Source organism: Brassica napus, chromosome A7 (assembly GCF_020379485.1).
Source record: "Brassica napus cultivar Da-Ae chromosome A7, Da-Ae, whole genome shotgun sequence".
Classification (NCBI taxonomy): domain Eukaryota; kingdom Viridiplantae; phylum Streptophyta; class Magnoliopsida; order Brassicales; family Brassicaceae; genus Brassica; species Brassica napus.
In genome coordinates, this window is record NC_063440.1 from 19,458,138 (window position 1) to 19,481,846 (window position 23,709).

The window sequence follows — 23,709 nt, forward strand, 5'->3', positions numbered from 1 at the left end:
GAAACTTATCAAAAAAATATTTAAATGAAATATCATACACGTAAATGTAATCTTACATTCTTATATAGTTGTATATATTTGATGTTTATTTTGTACGCACATACATAGATCAAACGCATATATAGCACAATTATATGGACACAAATTCATTTCAACTCTTTTTTGTAACTTATTTTCAACTTTTCTTTCTTGTATGATTTGTGTATAACCTATCAAGATTGATCTGTCTAGCTTATGAATGTGTGAGCACTGGCTTTCAGAACTCGTTAATATATTAATTGAAATTTGTCAAATAATATTTTCCGTAGATTATTGGGCATGTCAGGCTTATCAACGGATCATGTCTTGGTTCAAAGTACTAATGGGTATCATTTAGAAGAGCCGATTAAATAAATATTAACAGAAGTTGCTTAGGGAAAATAAAAAGACATAAATATTTTCATAGTTTCTATATTCATTTCCTAAAAAGTAGTTCAATTTAATAAACTTGTTTATTTTAAAAAAAATTAAAGCGAAATGAGCTGAATTTAAATAAAAATTAGATGAATGATTCTTCTTTTTTAACACAAACTAGAGCTTGACCCGCGCATCCGCACGGGTATTTATTTTTGGTTTGCAAAAAAAAATATTTATCTTTTATAAGTGGTAATCTATGTTTTTAAAATATATATATATATATACATATATTAAATAATTATTTAATATATTTCTAAACACAATCATTTTAGAATTTATAATGAATAATTTTATTTTATTTTTTGATCCGTCAACTGTTACAACCATATTTTAAAAATATAACTCGTGTGTTCGTGCAAATGTATTTTTTATGGATCAAAATTTTAATGTAAAGTAAAATGGTTATCTATTTTTATATTTGATTTATATGATTAAATAATTCAATATATTATTTAAAATTTTATGGTTTATATTATGTATTTTTATAACACTTTTATGTTTTTTAGACGTAGTTAATATATTAAAATAAAAAATAACTGCCCCGTAATAATAAAATCTTGTTACATTTTTGATATTGCATTTATAATTTATTGTTTACCCATATTATAGGAAATATTTTTTAAATAAATAAACATAATTTGTTATACTTTATATTAGGAAAATGCATTAATTAAACTATTAAAGACAAGAATACTAAAAGGTAGGTAAATTTATTACTTAAGTGACATTCAAATGTAAATAACATTGAAAATTAAAGAGCAATTTATGTTGGTACTTCTCTTTTAATAATAGAGATTAGATGAATGCTTATTGGCCCATTTTGTGCATCTAATTTTAAATGTACAAACTACTGCAACCTAATAATAGAAAAACCAACCTAAATATAATAATGTTTTGTCTCTGAACTTAGACATTATGATATAACTCTCTCCAAAATCCAAATGCATAAACTAATAAGCATTGACTAGCTAGGGGGTATCATTTGCACGTTAATCAAAACACGTGTAACATGTACATCACCTAACTAGGTTACAATAATGCAAACGAGGAAGTAGAGTAGGTGGACACGACACGAGTATCGAGATATAGCGAACCAGTGACCCAAGATCTCTAAACTCCACTAATTTGAAGTTACCAGTGACATTGCCTAGTTTTCGTGGAGCTCCAGAGAAATCTACATCCTGAAATTCGCATAGGAAGCTGGTTATTGACTAGAGAAATTTAACTGGACTTAAATCTAGAGTAGATTGTTTTAATATCCCTGTGAAACATATATTATATAGGCGGGAAATTATCTTATAAGAAAGTGAATGACATCAAAAATAAACTTCATACTCTTATAAGGTTTTATGTTTGGACCAGAGCATCATTAACAGGGTTTCCTACCCGGTATCCTTTTGTTAGATATAATATTTTTTAAAAATAAAGAGGAGATAGATGAGAAAATCTTGAGATCTGTTTCTTAGGCGGGAAATGCTCGCTTCTTGTTAAAATACCCTGTTAATACGTAAGATTCATCTTGTTCTATTTTAAATTTTAATTTTGTTATAAAATGGTATTAATATAATACTGCATTAAAAATGCTCTGATGTTTCTTTTTTTTTTTAAATAAAGTTGATGTGACATAACAAAAAAAAATCGTAGATACTTTGAGTGATGACTCCGCTGATGGAGATGCTCCTATCTTCCCCTATAAAAATCATTATCCACTCGCACCTTTCTTAGCCACACACTGCCTTGTTCACTTTGAACATAAACCAAGAACATACCATTCTTTGTGAGCTTTAGTGATCTAAACCAATGGCGAACTCCACCATTCTTCTTGATTACTGGCCAAGCATGTTCTGTATGAGGGCTAGAGTCGCGCTGAGAGAGAAAGGTGTTGTGTTCGAGGCCAGAGAAGAGGATCTCACGAACAAGAGCCCTTTGCTCCTCCAGAGTAATCCGATTCACAAGAAGGTCCCGGTTCTGATCCACAACGGTAAACCGATTTGCGAGTCTCTCAATGTTGTCCAGTATGTGGACGAGGCTTGGTCTGACAAGAACCCATTCTTCCCCTCTGATCCTTACGGGAAAGCTCAGGCTAGGTTTTGGGCTGATTTCGTGGACAAGAAGGTAACCGCATCCCTTTTGTGTCCTATATAATAAGTCTTTGATTAAAAATTTCCAATAGTTAGGGTTTAGATGAATTTGGGTTAAGTTTGCAAATTGTTACTTTCAGAAAAATTATAGGATTTAAATCCGCATAAAACATTGTATATCATGAAATCAGGATAGTGTACATCTAAACCGCATTTTAGAATACTGGTTTTGTTTCTAGACTCATCTTAAAGCTTATTTGATGTCTTAAAAGCATTCTGACAATTATTTTATCGTCTAAACTAATAATTCGATGTTTAATTACAATGCGCAATGGATGTACAGTTTAGTGATGCCCAGTTCAAGATATGGGGAAAGAAAGGTGAGGAACAAGCAGCAGGGGTGAAGGAGTTTATTGAGGCAGTGAAGATTCTTGAAGCTGAGCTTGGAGACAAACCTTACTTTGGTGGAGATAGCTTTGGATATGTAGACATTGCACTTATTACATTCTACAGTTGGTTCGGAGCATACGAGAAGTTTGGTAACTTCAGCATCGAGGCAGAGAGTCCAAAACTGATTGCTTGGGCTAAGAGGTGTATGGAGAAAGAGAGTGTGTCTAAGTCTCTCCCTGACCAAGAGAAAATTGTTGCGTACGCCGCTGAGTTTAGGAAGAATAATCTCTGATCTGAATAAAACCTTGTTTGTGCCTTCTGTTTCTGATGATGCTGTGTTCTGTTTTTAACTTTGGTTTTTGTGTGTTTCCTAATAATGCGTGAGGGCAAGCGTCAGTCTTTGTGTGGTGGTTTGTATGGACCCTAAGTAATGCATTTTAAAATAAAATCTATTTCCAAATATAAAGTCGTATCACAAAGTAGTTTATTAGAATAAAATCGCTTGGATGAGCGTCCCTTTCAAAATATTTAACGTGAACATGTGGGACTTGTTTGCTTGTCGCTACGTTCTTCTCGCTACGTTTTTCCATTCAGCAGATAGAAAATATTGAGGAACTCAATATTGAGTCCACCAAACGCAATAGACAATAATATTAATACAAACCGACAAATAGAGTAGGTAGCCACGATAGGATCATGCAAGTAGTGATGGCCCAACAGAAAAAGAAAGAACCTTTTTTCTTTTTCTTTTTAAGTACAAAACGTGTTGGGTTCTCGGTCACTTTTGGGAGGGCATGGCAACATAAGCACTCTCTAGAGATTCCACTAAAAATACCTCTAATCCATTATTTGTGTTGGGGTTTGTTTGTTGTTTTTCTCTTTTGTTTCTTAGGATTGATTGTAGGGAAATGTTTTAACATAAAAGCTGTAAACAGTGATGACGCATGGAACTGACCCAAAAAGATAGTGCGTCATAAAGGCTTAAAGATTATGCTCAGTTAGCTTCGAGGCTTTGAGTGGAGACTCCACTACGAATCTTTTTCTGAAAATATTAGTATATGAAAGGAATATTAACCACAGGCCCAAGACAATGTTTAGCTAGCCAATATTATGTCATATACCCATTTGTGTAAGGGTTTCATTACAAGTAGAAAGTTCTTAGAACTCTGCGAGTAACCTAGACAACAAGCAACTCTCTCTTTCAATCTTTTATGAATATCAATCTTGAATCATCTTTATCTTGGTGACAACTTTATCTTCTTCCTTTCATTTATTTTCTTGCATATGAATAAAGCTCTATGAACCACTTCATTTCATATCTCATTAACTATTTTGTTAAGCTCACTTGAGCACAAATCTTCTTGCTTTAAAATTGCTTTCATGGAAAACAATAACTAATAAGAATAGAAAAAGTTCTCCATCACCAATATTTTCTAAATCTTCGATTAATGGGGCTGCAAAGAAAAAAAGGTACAACTATGGGGGATTGAGCAAGATAAGAGTTCAGCTCTTTTGGAATGTTGTGTGTTTCTAACAATACAGATCGTGTCTGTAAAGTGGACTGCTGTTCTAAAACTCGGACGTTTGTTTTTCTTTATATTCAATGATGTTTTGCTCTTTAATTCTTAAGTGACAGAAATTATTCTTAAGCTCTCCAACGTTTGACTTCTTTGAGAGAGAGAAGCTTTGAGATTTTAAAGATCTTAACTCATAAGTATAGTGACGTAAGCAGTGGCCTAAGCATTTTGTAAAACCTAATATAAAATTTCAATTCTTGTTGAATTAAATTAACAATAGTTGTTGACAAAGAAAACATTATCTCTACAACAAAGAATACAATAACTACAGTATTTATTACTCTGAAGTTTTGCTCAGAGTTCTTTTTTAACATCTTTGATTATTACAAGACTAGCCAAGAATGGCTGATGAGGTGATCCTTCTAGATTTCTGGCCAAGCCCATTCGGTGTAAGAGCAAGGATCGCACTGAGAGAGAAAGGAGTCGAGTTTGAGTACAGAGAAGAGAATCTGAGGGAAAAGAGCCCTTTGCTTCTCCAAATGAATCCGGTTCACAAGAAGATTCCGGTTCTGATCCACAACGGTAAACCAGTCTGTGAATCCATGAACGTAGTCCAGTACATCGACGAGGTCTGGTCAGACAAGAACCCTCTCCTCCCTTCTGATCCTTACCAAAGAGCTCAAGCCAGATTCTGGGTCGATTTCATCGATACCAAGGTACCTATCCTATTATCTATGTCCATCCGGACCATAGGAAAACAAAAATGATCGCTTAGGCATCACAATTCGCGAGAATTAACTTAGGATATTATAAAAAAATATATTAAAAATAAGGGCACAAATTTTTATTTGAGCGTAGGGCATTATGAATTTTTAAAAAAATGTCAGTTCGGCACTCCTATCCAAATTCTATTTCTATTATTTTGAGACAATATGTGAAGTTAAGACTAGTTTGGTTTTGTAGGTTTACGAACCAGCGGATAAGATATGGTCAACAAAAGGCGAGGTACAAGAGAAGGCCAAGAAAGAGTATATTGAAGCACTCAAGATTCTTGAGTCTGAGCTTGGAAACAAACCCTACTTCGGAGGAGATAACTTTGGGTTCGTAGACATTGCCATGACTGGTTATTACATGTGGTTCGAAGCATCTGAGAAATGCGGTAACTTCAGCATCGAACCAGAGTGTCCAACACTTATGGCTTCAGCTAAGAGGTGTTTGCAAAGAGACAGCGTGGTTAACTCTGTCCCTGACCCTGAGAAGATCGTTGAGTTCGCCTTTAAGATTCGCAAGATATATTGTGTCTAAATTGCATCCTTCTTCATCTTTGGTTTGTGAATTGATTCCATCTCACGTCTTTGTTCTCTGTTTTATCTTTTTCAGTTTTATTTTCTCCAAAGAATATTTGTTTCTTGTGACTCAAGAACATGGTTCTTATTAAAAATGAAGACTTCTACTGTTCTACATCGTAAGTTAGAAAGGATTTAAGTAATATATATAATAGATGGGATAATCCACTTATCACTGATCAGAAGCTCTAATCTAACTGAACAATCCTAGGTCCATTTATTCTTCCCTTATGTAAAAAGTTGTAATGAGAGAGTTTATGGAGAATTTGATTTCAAAACCAATGTTCTTGGTTAAATAATTACTAAAACTACTTTCTTCTTCACCAGCAACTAAAGATGGCAGAAGATGTGATTCTTTTGGAGTACTGGGCGAGCATGTTTGGGTGAGGACAAGGATTGCTCTGGAGGAGAAAGGAGTGAAATATGAGTACAGAGAAGAAGATCCAAGTGACAAGAGCCATTTTGCTTGATGTTCTGATCGTGCCTGACGTTGACATTGTGCTGTAACTCTTTACATGATCCAAAACAAAGTACTGACTAGGTGGTATCATTTGTATGTTAATTAAAGTCACGTGTTACATTACTCACGTGTACACCCACCTAACTAGGTTACAATAATGCAAACGAGGAAGTAGAGTAGGTGGACATGACACAAGTACAGAGATATAGCAAATCACTGACTCAAGATCTCTCTAGGCTCATTAGTTTGAAGCTACCAGTGAGATTGCCTAGAATAGGTGGACACTACACATTTTCTTAATTGGCTCTATAATTACCAAAAATTTCAGACTCTTTCTTCTTCTTCACCAACAACTAAAGATGGCAGAAGAGGTGATTCTTTTGGATTACTGGTCGAGCATGTTTGGGATGAGGACAAGGATTGCTCTAGAGGAGAAAGGAGTGAAGTATAGATACAGAGAAGAAGATCTGAGTAACAAGAGCCCCTTGCTTCTTGAAATGAACCCTATTCACAAGAAGATTCCTGTTTTGATACACAAAGGCAAACCGATCTGCGAATCCATCATCCAGGTTCAGTACATCGACGAAGTCTGGCCTGACACAAACCCTATTCTCCCTTCTGATCCTTACCACAGAGCTCAGGCCAGATTCTGGTCAGATTACATTGACAAGAAGGTTTACTTTCTCTCTTTTGGTTATTTGAGTTCTTTGCATCATAATCACTTACCTATACTCATTCTTGTATGTTTTTGTATGTACACATGAAACAAAGCCGGTCCTAGTGAAACATTAGCCTGAAATGTTGATTTTAAAGTTATCTATTAATTTTACTAAATTGTCTACAACCCTAAAATATTTGTATCGGCTTTGCATGAAATATTTCGCTTACATTATGATCATTATACTTATGAATAAACAAAATTAAGTTGAAATATTTCATTTCCCTTAATATGTACATATATATGAAACATTATATTAGTATTAAAAATCTCGTCACTTACAAGTACTCATTATTTTATGCTTATGTATACACAAAAAAACAAGGCTAGTTCTAGTGAAACATTAGCCCAAAATTCTGAAATTTTAAAAAGTTGTTTATTAAAATTCTTTTTAAATTGTATTTTTCAGAATTTCTTTTTAAATTGTATATAACCCCAAAATTTCATGAACCGGTTCCACATTATAAAATAAACAAAATATTCCACGTACATTATAATCATTATACTTTAAATAAACAAACTTAAATTGAAATATTTCATCTCCCTTAATATATACACATGTAAAGATTAACATTTTAGTATTAAAAATGAATATAATAGTTCAATATGCGTTGTTAATTGTTGTATGGGATCAGACGGCCGGACCGTGCAAGGCTTTACAGAGAGAAACAGGGGAGAAACAAGAGGCAGCAAAGATGGAGTTCATGGAAGTACTCAAGAACCTTGACTCCGAGCTCGGAGACAAATCTTTCTTTGGAGGAAACGTGTTTGGGCTAGTGGACATTGCCTTTATCGGATTCTATAGTTGGTTTCGTACGTACGAGATGGTAGCAAACTTGAGCATCGTAGCAGAGTTTCCTAAGCTAATTGCTTGGGCAGAGAGGTGTTTAAAAAGAGAGAGTGTGGCTAAGGTCTTGCCCGACTCGGATAAGGTGCTTAAGTCAGTCTCTGACTATCGGAAGAATATTTTAGGAATCAACTAGATTCATCTGGAGCTCGAGCTTCCGTCATGGGTTTGATTCCTCTTGACCATTTATAGACGCTTTAATTGGCAAGAAAACCGGGATTTCTGTGGATTTTTTGGTGATTAGTCTTTGAACCTAGAAAACCTTTGAAATTACACCAAAATTATCAAAAAAAAAAAAAAAACTAGATTCATCTGCAGAATGTTCCCTTTTATGTTATATGTTGCTCTGTTTCTTTTTCATGTTGTTTCCTTCTGGTTTCAAAATCTGGTGTGTTTGAGATCCAAAAATAAATTTTAAACCTTAAATAAAGTTCTTTTTTTTTTGAACGGCTACTTAAGTTCTCTCTTTCTCTTTTCATTAGTAAACGTTTCAAAATTATGTACACGAAAACAAAAACATTATTTTTTATACATTTTTAAATAACAACATTATTATCTGTTTACCCAGAATTCAATTAATAATTAAAAAAAATGTAAAAGAGAAAAATTTATATAACACGACATCTACACTTTGGTAAAACAAAAGAAAAATGTTCGTGGTAAAATCTTCATTTATAATAGCAGACAAGTATAATTTGAAATCCATCAGCAGTTAAAACGGTAATGATGCATCAAGTGAAACAACCGGAGCATTTTCTTTCGTTAAAAACCATAAATTCTACGGAACTTTTTCTTTTGTTTTAGAAACCATAAAATGAAACGACCGGAACTTTTTTTTTTGTTACACACAATATATCTTGCGAATCTTAAAGGCGAACTCAACGATCCTCTCAGGGTTAGGGAAAGAGTTAACCACACTGTCCCTCTGCAAACACCTCTTGGCTAAAGCCATAAGTGTTGGACACTCGCGTTCGATGCTGAAGTTACCACATTTCTTAAATGCTTCGAACCACATGTAATAACCCGTCATGGCAATGTATACGAAACCAAAGTTATCTCCTCCAAAGTAGGGCTTGTCAAGAATCTTGAGTGCTTCAATATACTCTTTCTTGGCCTTCTCTTGTACCTCGCCTTTTGTTGACCATATCTCATCCGCTGGCTCGAAAACCTACGGAACCAAACTAGTCTTAACTTCACATATTGTCTCAAAATAATAGAAATAGAATTTGGATAACCGCAGTGCCGGTTCAACATCTCTTAAAAAAATCATAATACATACACTCAAATAAAAGTTTGTACTCCTATTTCTTTTATATAAACTTTTCATAATGTTCTATATACAATTAACATTCTCGCATAAAATTGTGAAGCTCTAAGCAATAGATTATTTTGACTATGTTCCCGACCGGATAGGTACCTTACCTTGGTATCAATGAAATCTACCCAGAATCTTGCTTGAGCTCTTTGGTAAGGATTTGAAGAGAGTAATGGGTTCTTGGCGGACCAGACCTCGTCTATGTACTGGACTACGTTCATGGATTCACAGACCGGTTTACCCTTATGGATGAGAACCGGATTCATTTTGGAGAAGCAAAGGGCTCTTGTCTCTTAGATTCTCTTCTCTGTACTCAAACTTGACTCCTTTCTATCTTAGGGAGATCCTCGCTCTTACTTCGAATCCGCTTGGCTAGAAATCTAGAAGAATCACCTCATCAGCCATTCTTGGCTAGTTCTGTAATAATCATGATATTGATCAAATCCTTTGTTTAAAGCTTAAATTACTTGTTCAAGTTACTTCCGCAACACTATCTTATAAGCTTCACAATATATCTTGTTAATCATATCAAATTGGATACAATTATTGTTGTCTGATTATCCATTCAAATCGGATATTTAATGTTTTTGTTTGATTCGTTAGTTGGTGAGAAAAGGTGTTGGATAGCTATTAGTCTACTGCCAAACACATAATCAAATTGGATGATTGGTTTTGGTTTCAGAAAGTAACGCGCTTTACACGGCCTAATGAACTAGTCACACGATAAAGACGGACAAAAGTATCTTCAAATTGATGAGAAACACACAAAGCAAGGTTCGATGGCAGACACTGAAATCATTAACCCACATAAAAAAAAAGAGGAAAAACAAAAGAAAATCAAGCAACTGAGATAGAAGATGATTGATGGTTCAGACTTGCCAGAAATCATGATGAATGAATAAAAGCGAATGGGCAAGCGACGACCTAGGAAACATATGGACGAAAGAGAAAACAAAGTTTCAAACCCCCTAGAAACTTAGCAGTTCACTCAAAAGATTGTTACTGCTGTTCCTCTGTTGGTTTTGGAGCTGATGCTTCCTTGATCTCATCCGCAGCATCATCCTAGTAATTATCATCCACCAAAATATATTTACAACTTAGCCCATGAAATAAGTTTAGAAAGGATTATATGGGAAGGGAACATACCTGCATGTCGGATGTCCAGAGAGTGAGGTTGTCACGGAGAAGCTGCATGATCAAGGTGCTGTCTTTGTACGACTCTTCACCTAGAGTGTCCAACTCGGCTATCGCGTCATCAAAGGCCTTCATGATACATACACAACAAAGATAAAGAAAGATTAGATAAGGGAAACAATATAATAACAGCAAAGTTGAGTGGATCTACGATATTGAGTAAGGCAAAAGTACCTGTTTGGCGAGGCTGCAGGCACGATCAGGAGAGTTAAGGATCTCGTAGTAGAACACAGAGAAGTTCAATGCCAGACCTAGACGGATTGGGTGAGTTGGTGCTAGCTCTGCATTCGCAATATCCTGTAACAGAGAGTCACAAACAAAGGCTCAAAATCCAAACCAAGGCAAGCTCAAAAGCTCAAAGATCCCTAACGAAACAATACATGAAGGCTTATGAATCGTAGCTTAGATCGAAACCAAGATAATCTCAAAGCTCAAAGATCCCTACATCAAATGAATCCACGAATCGCAACATAGATCGAAACCAAGGCAAGCTCAAAGATCATCTTCACATCCAACCAATTCTAGATGATGTAAATCCCTAAATCAATCGAATCCAATCAACGAAGGCTTATAAATCCACGAGTCGTAACTTATAGCGAAACCAAAGCAAATCCCTAAACTATTCTGGACTATGCAAATCCCTAAATCAATCGAATCTAATCAACGAAGGCTTACGAATCCACGAATCGCAGCTAGAGATTACCTGAGCGGCTTTGTAAGCGGAGAGAGTGTTCTCGGCGGCGTCTTTCCTCTCCTGACCAGTCTTAAACTCAGCCAAGTACCTGTGGTAATCACCTTTCATCTTGAGGTAAAACACCTTGGAATCGCCGGAAGCAGCGGCGGGGACGAGCCTCGAATCGAGGAGCTTAAGGATCCCGTCGCAGATTCCAGAGAGCTCCGTCTCGATCTTAGATCTGTAATCGCGGATCGCCGTGACGTGGTCGTCGTTGCCGCGGCTCTCTTCCTTCTGCTCGATCGACGAAATGATGCGCCACGAGGCACGGCGGGCGCCGATCACGTTTTTGTAAGCGACGGAGAGGAGGTTACGCTCCTCGACGGTGAGTTCATCGCCGTCGACGGCGGCGGAGACTTTCTCCATGAACTCTACCATTTCCTCGTACCTCTCCGCTTGCTCGGCGAGCTTGGCCATGTACACGAACTCCTCACGCGCAGAAACCGCCATCTTCTTCCTCCTTGAGAGATCAGAGATCTGAGATCTGATGTGATTGATTGATTATTCTTGACGAGTCGAATCGAGAATCGTTGTGTAAGGAAGGTCAAGCGAGAGGGAACGCGATAAATGCGTTAAACTTGGAACCAAGATTCAATATGGGCCATTGGATTCGTTGTTGGATTCCTCCTCCTCTATTTCTTTAGGCCTGTTTGGGATTTTTTTTATTTCTTTACAGTTATTCCAAAAATAAAGTAGAAAAATATAGGCATGTTGATGATTGGTTGGACTCTAACTGTAGAAACTTTATTGTAAAATTTAGATTTAGAATTTTTTTTTATTTAGCTGTAAATAATGTAATTTTAAAATTAAAGACTATTGACTCCCTATATTTTGTATCAAAATCCATAGTCGTATAGTTTAAAGTCAGAATTATATGTGAACATAACGTTAGAACAAAATGTAACGGAAGGGGGAAAGTTAGCAAAATCAAATTACTAAATTGGTGATTCAAATTGTATTTGTACAAAATGATGTTTACTGTTTCGAGAAAAGTATAAACAAAAATACAATTAAGCAAATAAGTTAAAAGACAAGCGGAAACTAAGAAATGGTACAAGGAAACCTTGATTTGATTCGGTTCAATCCATTCGTTCAATTTTGGATTGTAGTTGGGAAGTTTTAGTTCAATGAAATATCTAACCTCAGCCTCAGAGAGTTATTGCAGCCATCACCGACCAATGAGCAAATGGGGTCTAAGGTTAGAATAATGTCTTTTGGAATTTATTTTGAAAAATGGTTTTCTCAGTGACCAAATAATCAAATACACACAAGTTGTTTTTTTCGTATTTTAACAATTACTATAATCCCCACACATACGCGGACTGAATTTTTTATACTAATATTTGTTTATTAAATAGTTTTAACAATATTACAATATTTATCGATTGTAAAGTAATAAATACAAATGTTGATTTTTTAAATGTATCATCGTTGTTGAAAAGTTAACCTATTACATTTCATTTTAATTATTTTTAAGATTTTATATGGACAAAAAAAAATTTTTTGTAACTTACACAAATCAACAAAACCATAAACGCATAATTGATTGTAAAATGACGAAAGAAGATTAGTTATTTTATTTTTGATTTGTTTACTATTATTTTTTTATAAATAATTTTATTTTCTAATTCTATAAAATATGCTTTTTCGAATAGGTCGACGCCGGAGCAAAAGCAGTTCTAAATTTTGCCGCGAGAGAAAGTGAGAAAGAAGAGAGAGAGGTGTCCGATTCCTACCCCACGTACAGTCTAAACTTATTGGAGTCCTGCACCAATTTAAATTCTTCTAAATGCCACACACTAACACCATCTTCCTCTTTAAGCTTAAAAACATTAATCAATGCTACAAATTCATGCAACATAAACGGCTTTGTTTTTACATAGAAAAGCTGCACATAAACATCCTTAAGTTTATCTCGTAAATTATATGTATAAGAATAACGTACGATATACAGTAGCAACAACAAAAAATTAACACACTATAAGCTCTACACAATTACACTATGAATATATCTTAGTGAACAAAAGTAAATTACCCTTTAAAAGAATTTTTAGGGCAGGAATAGTAGTTGGGAATTTAAAATTTCCACCACAATTAACACGTGTCAAATTCTCCATCAATCCTTCCTCACACAAACGTACAAATAAAGAAAGTCAAAAGCAGTGACTCTGTTCCAAAAGCTAAGCAGGTTCCCAAGAAGATCAAATCAAGAAAATGTGTGATCGATCTTTAATCGCTTTGCATTATTATTACATCATTTCCTAAATTTCCGGTGACATACTTCCAAAAGTTTGTTCCTTTTTGGTTAAGTAATCTCTCTCAAGATGTCTCTCCTCCAATTAAATTAATTGGTTCTTTAGCTTTTCTGAACAAGAACAGAGGAGCTCTGACTGGATTCCACTTCTCTCTCTTAGATTCTCTTATATATACAGATACACGTGTGTTTGCTTGCTTCATCTCTGCCCTTGTCCCTAAAAAGTGATACTCTTATAGAGAAGAGAGCAAAAAGAAGCTTTGTTGTTGTTGTTGTTGTTGTGTAGCAGACTATGGAGAGGTATGATATAGTGAAGGATATTGGGTCTGGTAATTTCGGAGTGGCTAAGCTTGTTCGTGACAAAGTTTCTAAAGAGCTTTTCGCTATTAAGTTCATCGAGAGAGGCCATAAGGTTTGTCTCTTTTCTACTCTCGTCCCAGTCTCTACTCTATATGTGAGCTAATTTAAAGAAGTATGATTGAATATGTTTATTTTTATGGATGTTATGAAGATTGATGAACATGTTCAAAGAGAAATCATGAACCATAGGTCACTCAACCATCCCAACATAATAAGATTCAAGGAGGTATAAACAACCATGTATTTTTTTTTCTTTTATTAAATTTTACAGTATATTAATTCTTCATAAGTTACATAATTGTATTTTCTTGTTTTATAATAAGGTTCTGTTGACGGCAACACATTTGGCTATAGTAATGGAATATGCCGCCGGAGGAGAACTCTTTGAAAGAATCTGTAGTGCCGGTAGATTTGGCGAAGATGAGGTCACTCTTTTTTTAATCATCATTATCTAAATAAACATTGTTTTACAAAAATAAATAATTTAAACAAGGAAGGTTGTGTATAACCTATGGTTTCAGGCAAGGTTTTTCTTCCAGCAGCTAATCTCAGGAGTTAGTTACTGTCATAGTCTTGTAAGAGAATCATCCCATTTAAATAAATAAAAACATGTTCACATTTTCCTTTTTGGCAATGAAATTAAAAAGTGTTTCTTCATTTTTTTTTGTTTTTGGTTTTTTAAATTGATGAAATAAGCAAATTTGCCATAGAGATCTAAAGCTAGAGAACACGCTATTAGATGGAAGTACAGCACCACGTGTAAAGATATGTGATTTTGGATACTCAAAGTCAGGAGTTCTTCATTCTCAACCAAAGACAACAGTGGGAACACCTGCTTACATTGCACCTGAAGTCCTTTCCAAAAGAGAGTATGATGGCAAGATCGCTGATGTTTGGTCTTGTGGAGTCACTTTGTATGTCATGCTCGTTGGTGCTTACCCTTTTGAAGATCCTTCTGATCCTAAAGATTTCAGGAAGACCATCGGTCGGATCCTGAGGTCGCAGTATTCTATACCTGACTATGTCCGAGTTTCTGATTTATGCAAACATCTTCTCTCTCGAATATTCGTGGCCAACCCTGAAAAGGTAAATAATTTATACTATCTTAATTTTGAGTTTTTACTGCAGAGCTCGTATGCATAGCTAAGTGAAACATTGATCATGGACCCTTTTAACAGTTAATAACTTAATATATACATAGGCTCAGGTTATAATTTTTCAATTAAAATTCTTAATAAATTGGTAATGCCCCCAATATTTCAGTATATGATGGTTTTAAGCTTTGATTCTAACTAACATTTGACTGGTGGACAGAGAATAACTATGGAGGAGATCAAGAATCATTCTTGGTTTCTCAAAAATTTGCCGGTTGATATGTCAGAAGGATCATCGAGAAGTAATAACCCATCTCAATCAGAGGAAGAGATAGTGTGGATCATTGAGGAAGCTCGTAAAGCGATCACTGGAGCTTCTGGACTCTCCGGTGCTGGTGGCTCTGGTGATAGCGGTAGTGGTGCTATGGGAAGTAGCATGGATCTTGATGATTTGGATGTTGATTATGACGATGATATCGACACTGGTGATTTCGTTTGCACTTTGTGACCATTTACAATTATTTTCACTACTAAAAGGAGATTGCATGTTCATAAGCTTTGCACAAACGTGATTGTAATGATCTTTATAGCTTTGATTATTTTAAACGCAGTGGTTGAATGTATTGTTGAGGTGTTTGATTCTCAGTGAATTGGGCTTAAATATGGGTTTAAGAACTTTATGGACTTAAATCTTTGAATCATTTTTTTTTTTTATTTTTTTTTTTTTGCCTTTTAGGCCTCATCAATATGAGAAAAATGTCTATTTTCTGAGATGGCTTCGAATAAGTTAACTCGCTGTGATCTACATCCTAGCCCTCTTTTTCTCTCAACTCGTCGCCGCTTCTGAAAACAAGTCTAGCTCCGGTCCGGCGTTTTTGTCGGTGCCGGAGGCTCCATCCTTTTTCCTGATCTTATTTTCTTTTGCTCTCTTCACCCTTGCTCAATCCTTTGTCGAGATGCTCGGTGTTCTGTGGCTGACAAAACGTTACCTGTTTTCGTTTCGATGGAGAAGGTCACGGCTTTCCATGGAGCAACGGCGAGACTCACGGCGTGACGACAGTGAGGAGGGTCGGCGTTTAGGACTGAAAGGCTTCGTCAGATCTGGTTTTTCCCTTTCAGATCTGTGGAAATTCTTTCTCGGCGACCGCTCGAATCACGTGGCAGAGCTCAACAACCCGTTACCGACGACGATGCGTTGGATTCGATTAGTGGTTAGAGCTCGGCACCACTGGAAGCGTGGTTAAGTTGTTCCGTTTTAGAGGCTGTAGCCAAAGTCAGCGGGCCTGTTTGTCCATTTTATGGTTAAGTTTCGGGTTGATGATGTTGGTATTGAAGGCAGTCTTATCTTTTGGAGATTGATAGACTAATTAGGAATTGGAACTCTTTTAGTGAAGGTTGTTGCGTTCTTTTTTTGGCCATGTTCAATTATATGTCTGTTGTCTTTTCATCGGGAGTATGACAATTGTATTAGCAGTCTTTCTTCTAGGGTAATGTATCTAATGGTTGCTTGCCGTTGGTTTCTTCCTCCGAGTGTGGTACCGGAGAGGTTCATTTGGCAAGGCTTCATCAGTTGGTTCTTGGTGTGTTGAGAGAGCTTCTTTGTACGGAATTGGACGTTTTGTTTAATGTCACATCAGTTTCCAAGGCGCGTGGACCAAGCAACGGTTTCCCTTGTTGAGTTTTGAAGCTTTCGGTTCTTGATCTTATCGTTTGGCGGGCGAGGCAGCAACGATAGGTCGTGGTTTGGATGCAGAAGTGGAGGTTACCGGGTGGTGGGCTATGGGCAGCAGTGGTAACTCCCGATCTTTGGTCTTTGCTTAGTTTTAAAGATTGCTAGTCGTTATGTTATATGTTCCTGCTTCGTATTTGTTAACAGCTTGTTTGGTTCTAGTTGTGGAGTTGATTTTGTTTTATCCTTGAGTCATCCCGGTGTGGGTTTAAGTCGCCCCTGTGTGGGTTCTAGTTGCCGCTTTCTATGGGCTCTTGCTTCTGCGGCTATTTCGTTTTGCTGTCAGCTTTGTATGAATTTGGTATTTTAACTATGAATGAAATTTCAATTTGGGAAAAAAAAAAAAAGTTAACTCAAATATTACAAAAATCACAATTTCAGAAAATATATAATTTTTTTTTTGAGCAACAGAATATATATATATAACCTGCAACGAATATCCATACAATTTTGAGAGAATGCTAATTTTATATCAAATTTTATACTAATTTTCAAATTTACTTCTAAATGATAACTATTTTCATAAATATTTTATGAAAAAACAAAATTAATCTTCCTAAATTATTTATACATGTTTAAAAATCATTTATAAACGTTCATAAACTCAACCCCACTCTATAAATATTAAATCCTAAACAATAATCACTAAATCTTAAACTTAAATGTTATAGTATTTTTAATTGAATGTAACTTTGCAAATTGGTATTCAACTTAAGGTATTTCAATCAATTTTTCTACAATTTTTTTACTTCTCACTTGGATTATATATGTTGAAATTTCAAAAAAAAAAAAGAAGATAAAAAGAAGCATATATATATAGTAGAAGCACTGAAGCAGGAATACGAAACATATATCATAAAGTTGAAATTATTAGAATAAAAATAACGAATAAGAAGAGTATTATAAAGAGACAATTATTTGAAGGACTCTGGATTTACATATAGATTCCGTCAGAACAAAAAATAACAGAGAAAAACTATGACACGAGTATTATAAAGAGACACTTTTGGCAGTCTTGAGTGGTCTTCGGGGCTCAAGTCATAGCTCTGGAGAAATAAGAAATTAGCTGTTTTCTTCTTCTTCTTTTTTGAAAAAGAAATTAGCTGTTTTCTTTTCTTTTCTTTTTTGAATCTTTTGAGAGAGACAAATGTGAAGATTGTACAAATTGGGGAAATGAAAAAGATCAAGAAGAAGTTGGTTCTTTGCTGGATGTACTTTCAGGTGCAGTTGTTGCTTCAACTTTTGCTGACACTTGTTGGGGTGCTTCAGATTCTGGAGAAGACAAAAAAAGCCATAAACCAGATACTAATTGCAGTTTAGTCTGGTTATATGAATCCTAAGCATAGTTTTATTCAATTTTCTGTAAAATAATAAATTTGATCATTAAATTGAAAAAGGTGACAGAAAAACGATTGAAACGACCACTATTGATTTTAGACACAATCCACACCACACACACTGTACAAAACATATATGTGTGTGTGGAGAGATGTTGTCAGTGTATGGTGGCTTCACTGGTAAGGCGACCAAATTGGCAGCTGATGGAGAAGAGACGCATATACCAATGTAGTGAAAATAGACAGCTCATTCCACATGGAACCTTTATTCACTGTTCTTCTCCAATCATTCACGCTCCTTTTCTTTTCTATTTCTTAACCTATTTGGTTGAAAACTTGAAACCCATATCCCTATTTTTTTTTAACTTAATAGAGTGCTTAACTGATAAGTATATTTTATTTTTTTCATTGTGAAGTTTCGAACAGCATTGAAAATCGATATACGTGCAAACTAAGATGTGGTTCAGTTACTTATTAGATTAAACAGTACTCTTGAGATGATTACATTGTATCCATGTCAGTTATTACGTTAGACTAAATCTTAATTCAAATGTGGGTTTCTAACACGTAAGTGACTCTCCTGACCTATTTCAAATGATATTTTTTTGTTGACAAGCGGTGACTACAAACCATATTTAGATTTACTAGGTCTGCCATCTATATATTTATATCACTTTATTGTGAAATTTTTATTACTATTATTTGTTCTTTAAATGTAGGATTGATAGCAGGTAAAATAGTTAAAAGAAACTAAATACGCACCTTCGGAAGAAGAGAGTAATCCTTGGAGAGGAGATGAAAAAGGTGAACTGGATGGGTAAACGAGTAAAGGAGGAGAAGTAAACCGTTGATGCTGTTGTTGTTGTTGAGGGTTATACGGTTGAGGAAGATGAGGATGATGGTGTTGGTATGGCACTCTAGAAGCTTGAAGAGAATAGCCGTAATAGTAAGGAGAAGGCATTATTGTTGCTGCTGATGGTGATGTTGCTCCTCCTCCATATAGTTGTTGCTGCTGTTGATAGTACTGTGCTTGTTGCAACTGTGTGTTGTACATTGCCTGTATCATGTGTATATAACATGATCATTATCATATGTGTTACAACAAACATGCATGTGCTAATGTTTTTCATGCATTATGTAAGTGGTCGACATGTGCAGGATACATTGTACGTAAAATCCCATTATTAACTTCATATCTTGCATTTCATGATTAAATTGGATTTTATTTCATGTTTATGTTGGGTATGACATATGTGAATGTCAGTGTATATATGTGCGTCTGTATCATAAGAATGTAGAGGAGAGAAAGAGAAACTGACTTGGTGGTACCGAAATTGATCAGGGTTATAGGTGTACCTGAAAAAACGAGAATTCAATGTCTCTTAATTTATAACCAAAAATTCAGAAAATTACTTCTTACATATTTTATCGGAAACGTTATTATATAAAACACTTTCTAATTTGTATCTTCTTTTAGTCTTTACCTTCTTGCACGTTAAGGAACATTTCAATGTAACTGCAGGGTTTAATATATCTATATATATTCATGTTATGATATTTACAGCCTGACAACAAGTGGCTCCAATGACGCATTAAATTGTCTCCTACCATTTTAATCGCAATGGACCATCATCTCATTATCTATGCAAATCATTTATAACTCTCTCCTAAACTATGTACATGAGGTTTTAAATCATTGGAGCCAGTTAATAAAGAAAAATATATACTAACTCACCCATAGGAAGGATACATGAGCTGGTGGGCAGCTGAAGCCGGTGGCAGCGGTGCAGCCATCCCCGTATAGGCTGATGGTCCTCCACTTTGGTACGGACTCGGACTTCCTGTTTGTCCTCGGCCTATAATGAAAGAGGACACATAAAAATATCTATTATGGAATTCACATTGGTGCCTTAGTATTCAAAATTAGCATTTCTATGATATTTTGTTTTAAGAAGAATTATTGGATATTGGATATGATTGGTTTGTCACGTTTTTATTGTATATCTACACTACGCACATAACATCATTGAACAAACATCATTGAACAATGTACTTATTCTAATTATTTCAACGGTTACAGCTAATATCCTTAACGTTACATGATAAAAGACAACAACAAAAAGAGAAACTATTCTCTTGATAACGTACCAAACAATATCAATATGCAAAGATGAAAACAAAACTCATCAAATAAAAGATAATCATCAACAATAAAAATACATTCTACGGTTTTAGTTTTAAGTTTGATACACAAACCTCTAGGTGGAGATGGTCGGGGCCGTCCAAAAGAAGCAATATTACAATTGGCTTTTCTCCCGTCGATCACAGGATTAGGAGCTGCCACGGCTCTGGTCGCAGAATCAGCCTCCTGGAACGTCACCTAAATAACGATAGATCGGAAAAATACCAAAAAAACCCATTAATCAAATAGTGTGAGCAGACCCGGTCCGAAGGATAGGCAAAGGAATCCGTCACTTAAGACATCACGATTTTATACGATAACTTTAATTATATGTAGTAGAACATTATACAAAACTTATACAAAGAACAAGAACACAAATTTTATTTGATTAAATTTGAACTTGAGTTATTATGAATTTCTTTTAAATGTCAGACCGGCACTGCGTGTGAGTGTGAGGATCAAGAAAAGGAACTTACGAAACCGTAGCCTTTAGATTTGCCGGTGTTCTTATCTGTGATGATGACGGCTTCAAGAATCTCTCCGAACTGATCAAAGTAACGACGCATTTCTGCGGCGGGAGTTTCCCATGCTAATCCTCCAACGAACACTTTGGTGAAAGTCGTGTCTCCGAACGGTGATCGGTAATAGCTCGTTTGATACATTTTATTTATTAAAAAAATAAACGAAAGAAGATTTGTGTACAAACTTAGCTTCTTTATATCATCAAATGTTGTTTTTGGTTGGGCAGAGAGAAGTGAGACCAATCAAAAGGTTGCAATTTCAACCCTTGAAACGATGTCGTGTTTGACTCCGACTCGGCGACTCTACACATACGAAGAGAGAGAATGACTAAAATTGCTTTTGAGTATTTTAGAATAGTGATTGGAGGGTTTTGTATAAGAAGGAGAAGGGGAAGGAGAAGGAGAAGGAGAAGGAGAGAGAGAGAGAGAGTAGTCTGACAAGACAGCACTTGAGTATATCTCCGCTGTCTAATTTGCCAGGTTTTAACATTATAGCTCCTCCACAACTTTTCTTCTCTATTTTATATAATTAGAGAAATCTTCTGTTTTAATTATAGCCATTATGTAACATAGTTTTAGCGTTCCAAAAAAAATATAACATAGTTTTAATTTTCTATTAACTTATACTATTTACTTATACTGTAAATTGTAATACTGTAATCTCATAATATATAATATTTGATGATTATCATAAAAAATATATTCACTTACCAAACAATTGTAATTGATTTCTGCTAAAGGTTTAATAAGAACAATCTGATAGTGTAGATAATCATCTTTGTTTGTTTGGTACGTTATCAAGAGAATAGTTTCTCTTTAAGTATTATATCTTTGCATAATATATAATATTTGATGATTGTCATAAAAAATACAATAAAAAATATCATAATATATAATATTTACTTATACTGTAAATTGTAATTGATTTCTGCTAAAGGTTTAATAAGAAATATAATCAAGTGCCGATTTTAAAGAATCTGAATTATTTTAAGTATGTTATTAGTAGTGAACTTATAAATGTTAATACTGGATTGTACGTTATTCAGTCAAGGATTTAGAAGGAAACAAATATATGATATATCTTCATTATTAGAATTATATAATGAATATTTTATTTTTTTATATTTATAGTAAAAAGAGTATCTGATTAGGGAAATATCTAGGATACTATTTCTTAATTCACTATAGTACATTTAGAAATATGCTGATCAATATTTTGTTTTATCTTTTCTCATGTTCTCTTTTGAGTTGGTGGTCTCTTGTTATCTTTTATATTTCTCCTGCGCGTCTCTATAGTTTTCATGTGATACATCCACTAAAAATAGATTAATTTCTTTTAACACTGAAATTAATATATTATTTTAAAATATTAATTTAAATGCACATGTAAAATAATTGAATAATGGAACTTGTTCCTTATTCTCTCATGCTAACATGTACTTAACCTTCCCTTTAATCATTAGCTTACTGGAAAGCTATGAACGGACGAAAAAACAGTCTGGAGTTTAGAATTACATTCTTTCTGTTATCAATATTTTCATACAGTTCTACAATTCTAATTCTCTTCCTTAGTCTCAATATATTATGGGACATTATTCCTGATCCTATAGTCTGTTTTGGGTAAATAAATCATAAAGAAGGACATGTGTAGCTATCTCTTAATCTGACAACCCGATCTTCATATTATATAAATACAATATGTTAGCTGCTGAACTCAATCATATTATAAAAAATAATATAAAGTGTAGTCGATGTGTGTGTAGTATTTATTTAATGACTAAGCTAAACAGATTCTCTAATGAGTTTTCATGATTAGTGGAAGTCCATTATTCTTTCCACCAAACCATGAGTGAAAAATTAAATCAAAATATTGACGAAGAGGGTCTTGACTTTCGGATAGATTTGACGATTTCTCATCCTCCATCATGGCTCCATAGTTACAACTTACAACTATCAAACTATGATTAAAAATTATAAATATCATGTAGTAAAAGAGAAGAAGATCATGCAGTCATCCCCTTATTTAATTATCCAAATTCAGTGTCTAGTGCAATATTAAAATAGATGGTCTCATGCTTTTTTTTGGTAAAATGCTAAAGTAAGATGGTCTCATACTTAATAAATGCATCACATATGTGGTTTCAAGCCATGTTAGTTGGTTTATAATCTAAATTTCACGTTCTTAGATTATACGAGACGAATTTCGCTAATAAAAACAATTACATTCGATGCTCGAATAACAAGTATGGCCTCTCATAGAAATGCATTTTCAAAAAATACTTCCATTGTGTTGTTGTTGATGTTTTCATAATAATTCTGTAAGTAGTTGTGTTTCTTATATATGTTTTTACGCTGAAACAACGATAGACGTAAAATAATTGTATTTTAATTTCAGTTAGTTTGGATTCAGTTGCATATACATTTGGACGTGACGTCTGCACGTTGCAAACATGTCGATTATATAGGAAAATAGGAAATCAAAAGAAAGCTAAGAAGCTTCGTTAATGTTAAATCCGAAGTACAAAGCATCTGGGGTGGTGGCGCAGTTGGCTAGCGCGTAGGTCTCATAGCTACTGAGTGATCCTGAGGTCGAGAGTTCGAGCCTCTCTCACCCCATATTTTTATATCAAACTAACATGTTTTGAAAAATGTTTTAGTTTCTTTTAGAGAAGTTCATGAGATTCATATAAAATGGGCCCAAATTATATAGTCTTTAAAACCATATTTGGGCCTCTGGTAAGCTGATTAGGTTCGAATAATACTTTCGTCTTGATCATCACTTGAAAACTCCATGATTTGGTTTATACTTTATGAGGCTCATCAGTCATTATTTCTCTATCTCTTCATTTCTCTCACATGTTTCCTAAGAGCACATTATCCAGAATTTTTTAGGGCGGAATTCTAAGAGAAATATAAAAAACTGTTTTTTAAACTTCAACTAAAAAAATTAAAAAACTGTTTTTTCATATTCTCTTAATAATTTCGCCCTAAAAAACTCTGGATAATGATGTTCCAAGTTCCATTCGTATAACTCCTCCCTACATATGCACATTTATATGAATGCCATCACACCAACATCGTTTTAAAATTTAATCGCCGGTTTTCCAATACACAACCTGTCTATCTTTTTCTATTCAATTCAATCGATTTATTAATATCTTTAATTTTAGTCACT

General features: G+C 34.6%; 6 protein-coding genes, 1 non-coding gene and 1 pseudogene across 8 annotated transcripts; 5 read left to right on the forward strand and 3 right to left on the reverse strand.

The window, feature by feature from the left end:
• The first annotated feature begins 2,098 nt into the window (after positions 1 to 2,098).
• LOC106353439 (glutathione S-transferase U20) lies at positions 2,099 to 3,389 on the forward strand. The gene is made up of 2 exons (XM_013793197.2): positions 2,099 to 2,571; positions 2,881 to 3,389. Exons 1-2 carry the CDS (start codon positions 2,257 to 2,259, stop codon positions 3,217 to 3,219), a joined length of 654 nt encoding a protein of 217 aa, XP_013648651.1. The 5' UTR covers positions 2,099 to 2,256; the 3' UTR covers positions 3,220 to 3,389.
• A 704-nt stretch (positions 3,390 to 4,093) lies between these two features.
• Positions 4,094 to 5,899, forward strand: LOC106356918 (glutathione S-transferase U22). Its single transcript, XM_013796632.3, has 2 exons — positions 4,094 to 5,160; positions 5,408 to 5,899. The coding sequence occupies exons 1-2, from the start codon at positions 4,846 to 4,848 to the stop codon at positions 5,747 to 5,749; spliced, it is 657 nt and encodes a 218-aa protein (XP_013652086.2). The 5' UTR covers positions 4,094 to 4,845; the 3' UTR covers positions 5,750 to 5,899.
• LOC106356919 (glutathione S-transferase U23) lies at positions 5,768 to 8,268 on the forward strand. The gene is made up of 3 exons (XM_013796634.3): positions 5,768 to 5,909; positions 6,118 to 6,924; positions 7,604 to 8,268. Exons 2-3 carry the CDS (start codon positions 6,610 to 6,612, stop codon positions 7,949 to 7,951), a joined length of 663 nt encoding a protein of 220 aa, XP_013652088.1. The 5' UTR covers positions 5,768 to 5,909; positions 6,118 to 6,609; the 3' UTR covers positions 7,952 to 8,268.
• Positions 8,269 to 8,485: 217 nt separating this feature from the next.
• Positions 8,486 to 9,706, reverse strand: LOC106355676 (annotated as a pseudogene).
• A 150-nt stretch (positions 9,707 to 9,856) lies between these two features.
• On the reverse strand, positions 9,857 to 11,574 carry LOC106353440 (14-3-3-like protein GF14 omega; the record flags this gene model as incomplete). The annotated part of the gene is given in 5 exon segments (NM_001315679.1): positions 9,857 to 9,939; positions 9,968 to 10,192; positions 10,277 to 10,393; positions 10,499 to 10,621; positions 11,028 to 11,574. Coding segments are annotated over 4 exon segments (783 nt in total). The 3' UTR covers positions 9,857 to 9,939; positions 9,968 to 10,129.
• A 1,658-nt stretch (positions 11,575 to 13,232) lies between these two features.
• Positions 13,233 to 15,410, forward strand: LOC106353441 (serine/threonine-protein kinase SRK2C). Of its 2 annotated transcripts, XM_048735740.1 has the most exons (7): positions 13,240 to 13,495; positions 13,601 to 13,723; positions 13,823 to 13,897; positions 13,995 to 14,096; positions 14,193 to 14,246; positions 14,368 to 14,757; positions 14,986 to 15,410. In XM_048735740.1, exons 2-7 carry the CDS (start codon positions 13,604 to 13,606, stop codon positions 15,271 to 15,273), a joined length of 1,029 nt encoding a protein of 342 aa, XP_048591697.1. In that variant the 5' UTR covers positions 13,240 to 13,495; positions 13,601 to 13,603; the 3' UTR covers positions 15,274 to 15,410. The 2 variants fall into 2 exon arrangements, with proteins under 2 accessions (XP_013648653.1, XP_048591697.1); XM_013793199.3 differs by having other exon boundaries at positions 13,233 to 13,723.
• A 1,935-nt stretch (positions 15,411 to 17,345) lies between these two features.
• On the reverse strand, positions 17,346 to 21,007 carry LOC106353442 (RNA-binding protein 24). The gene is made up of 6 exons (XM_013793202.3): positions 20,490 to 21,007; positions 20,088 to 20,211; positions 19,567 to 19,687; positions 19,151 to 19,187; positions 18,594 to 18,888; positions 17,346 to 17,766 (listed from the first exon to the last, which is right to left on the reverse strand). Exons 1-6 carry the CDS (start codon positions 20,673 to 20,675, stop codon positions 17,678 to 17,680), a joined length of 852 nt encoding a protein of 283 aa, XP_013648656.1. The 5' UTR covers positions 20,676 to 21,007; the 3' UTR covers positions 17,346 to 17,677.
• A 2,058-nt stretch (positions 21,008 to 23,065) lies between these two features.
• On the forward strand, positions 23,066 to 23,150 carry TRNAM-CAU. The gene is given in 2 exon segments: positions 23,066 to 23,103; positions 23,115 to 23,150. It is a non-coding gene; the product is annotated as a tRNA-Met (tRNA).
• The last annotated feature ends 559 nt before the right edge of the window (positions 23,151 to 23,709 follow it).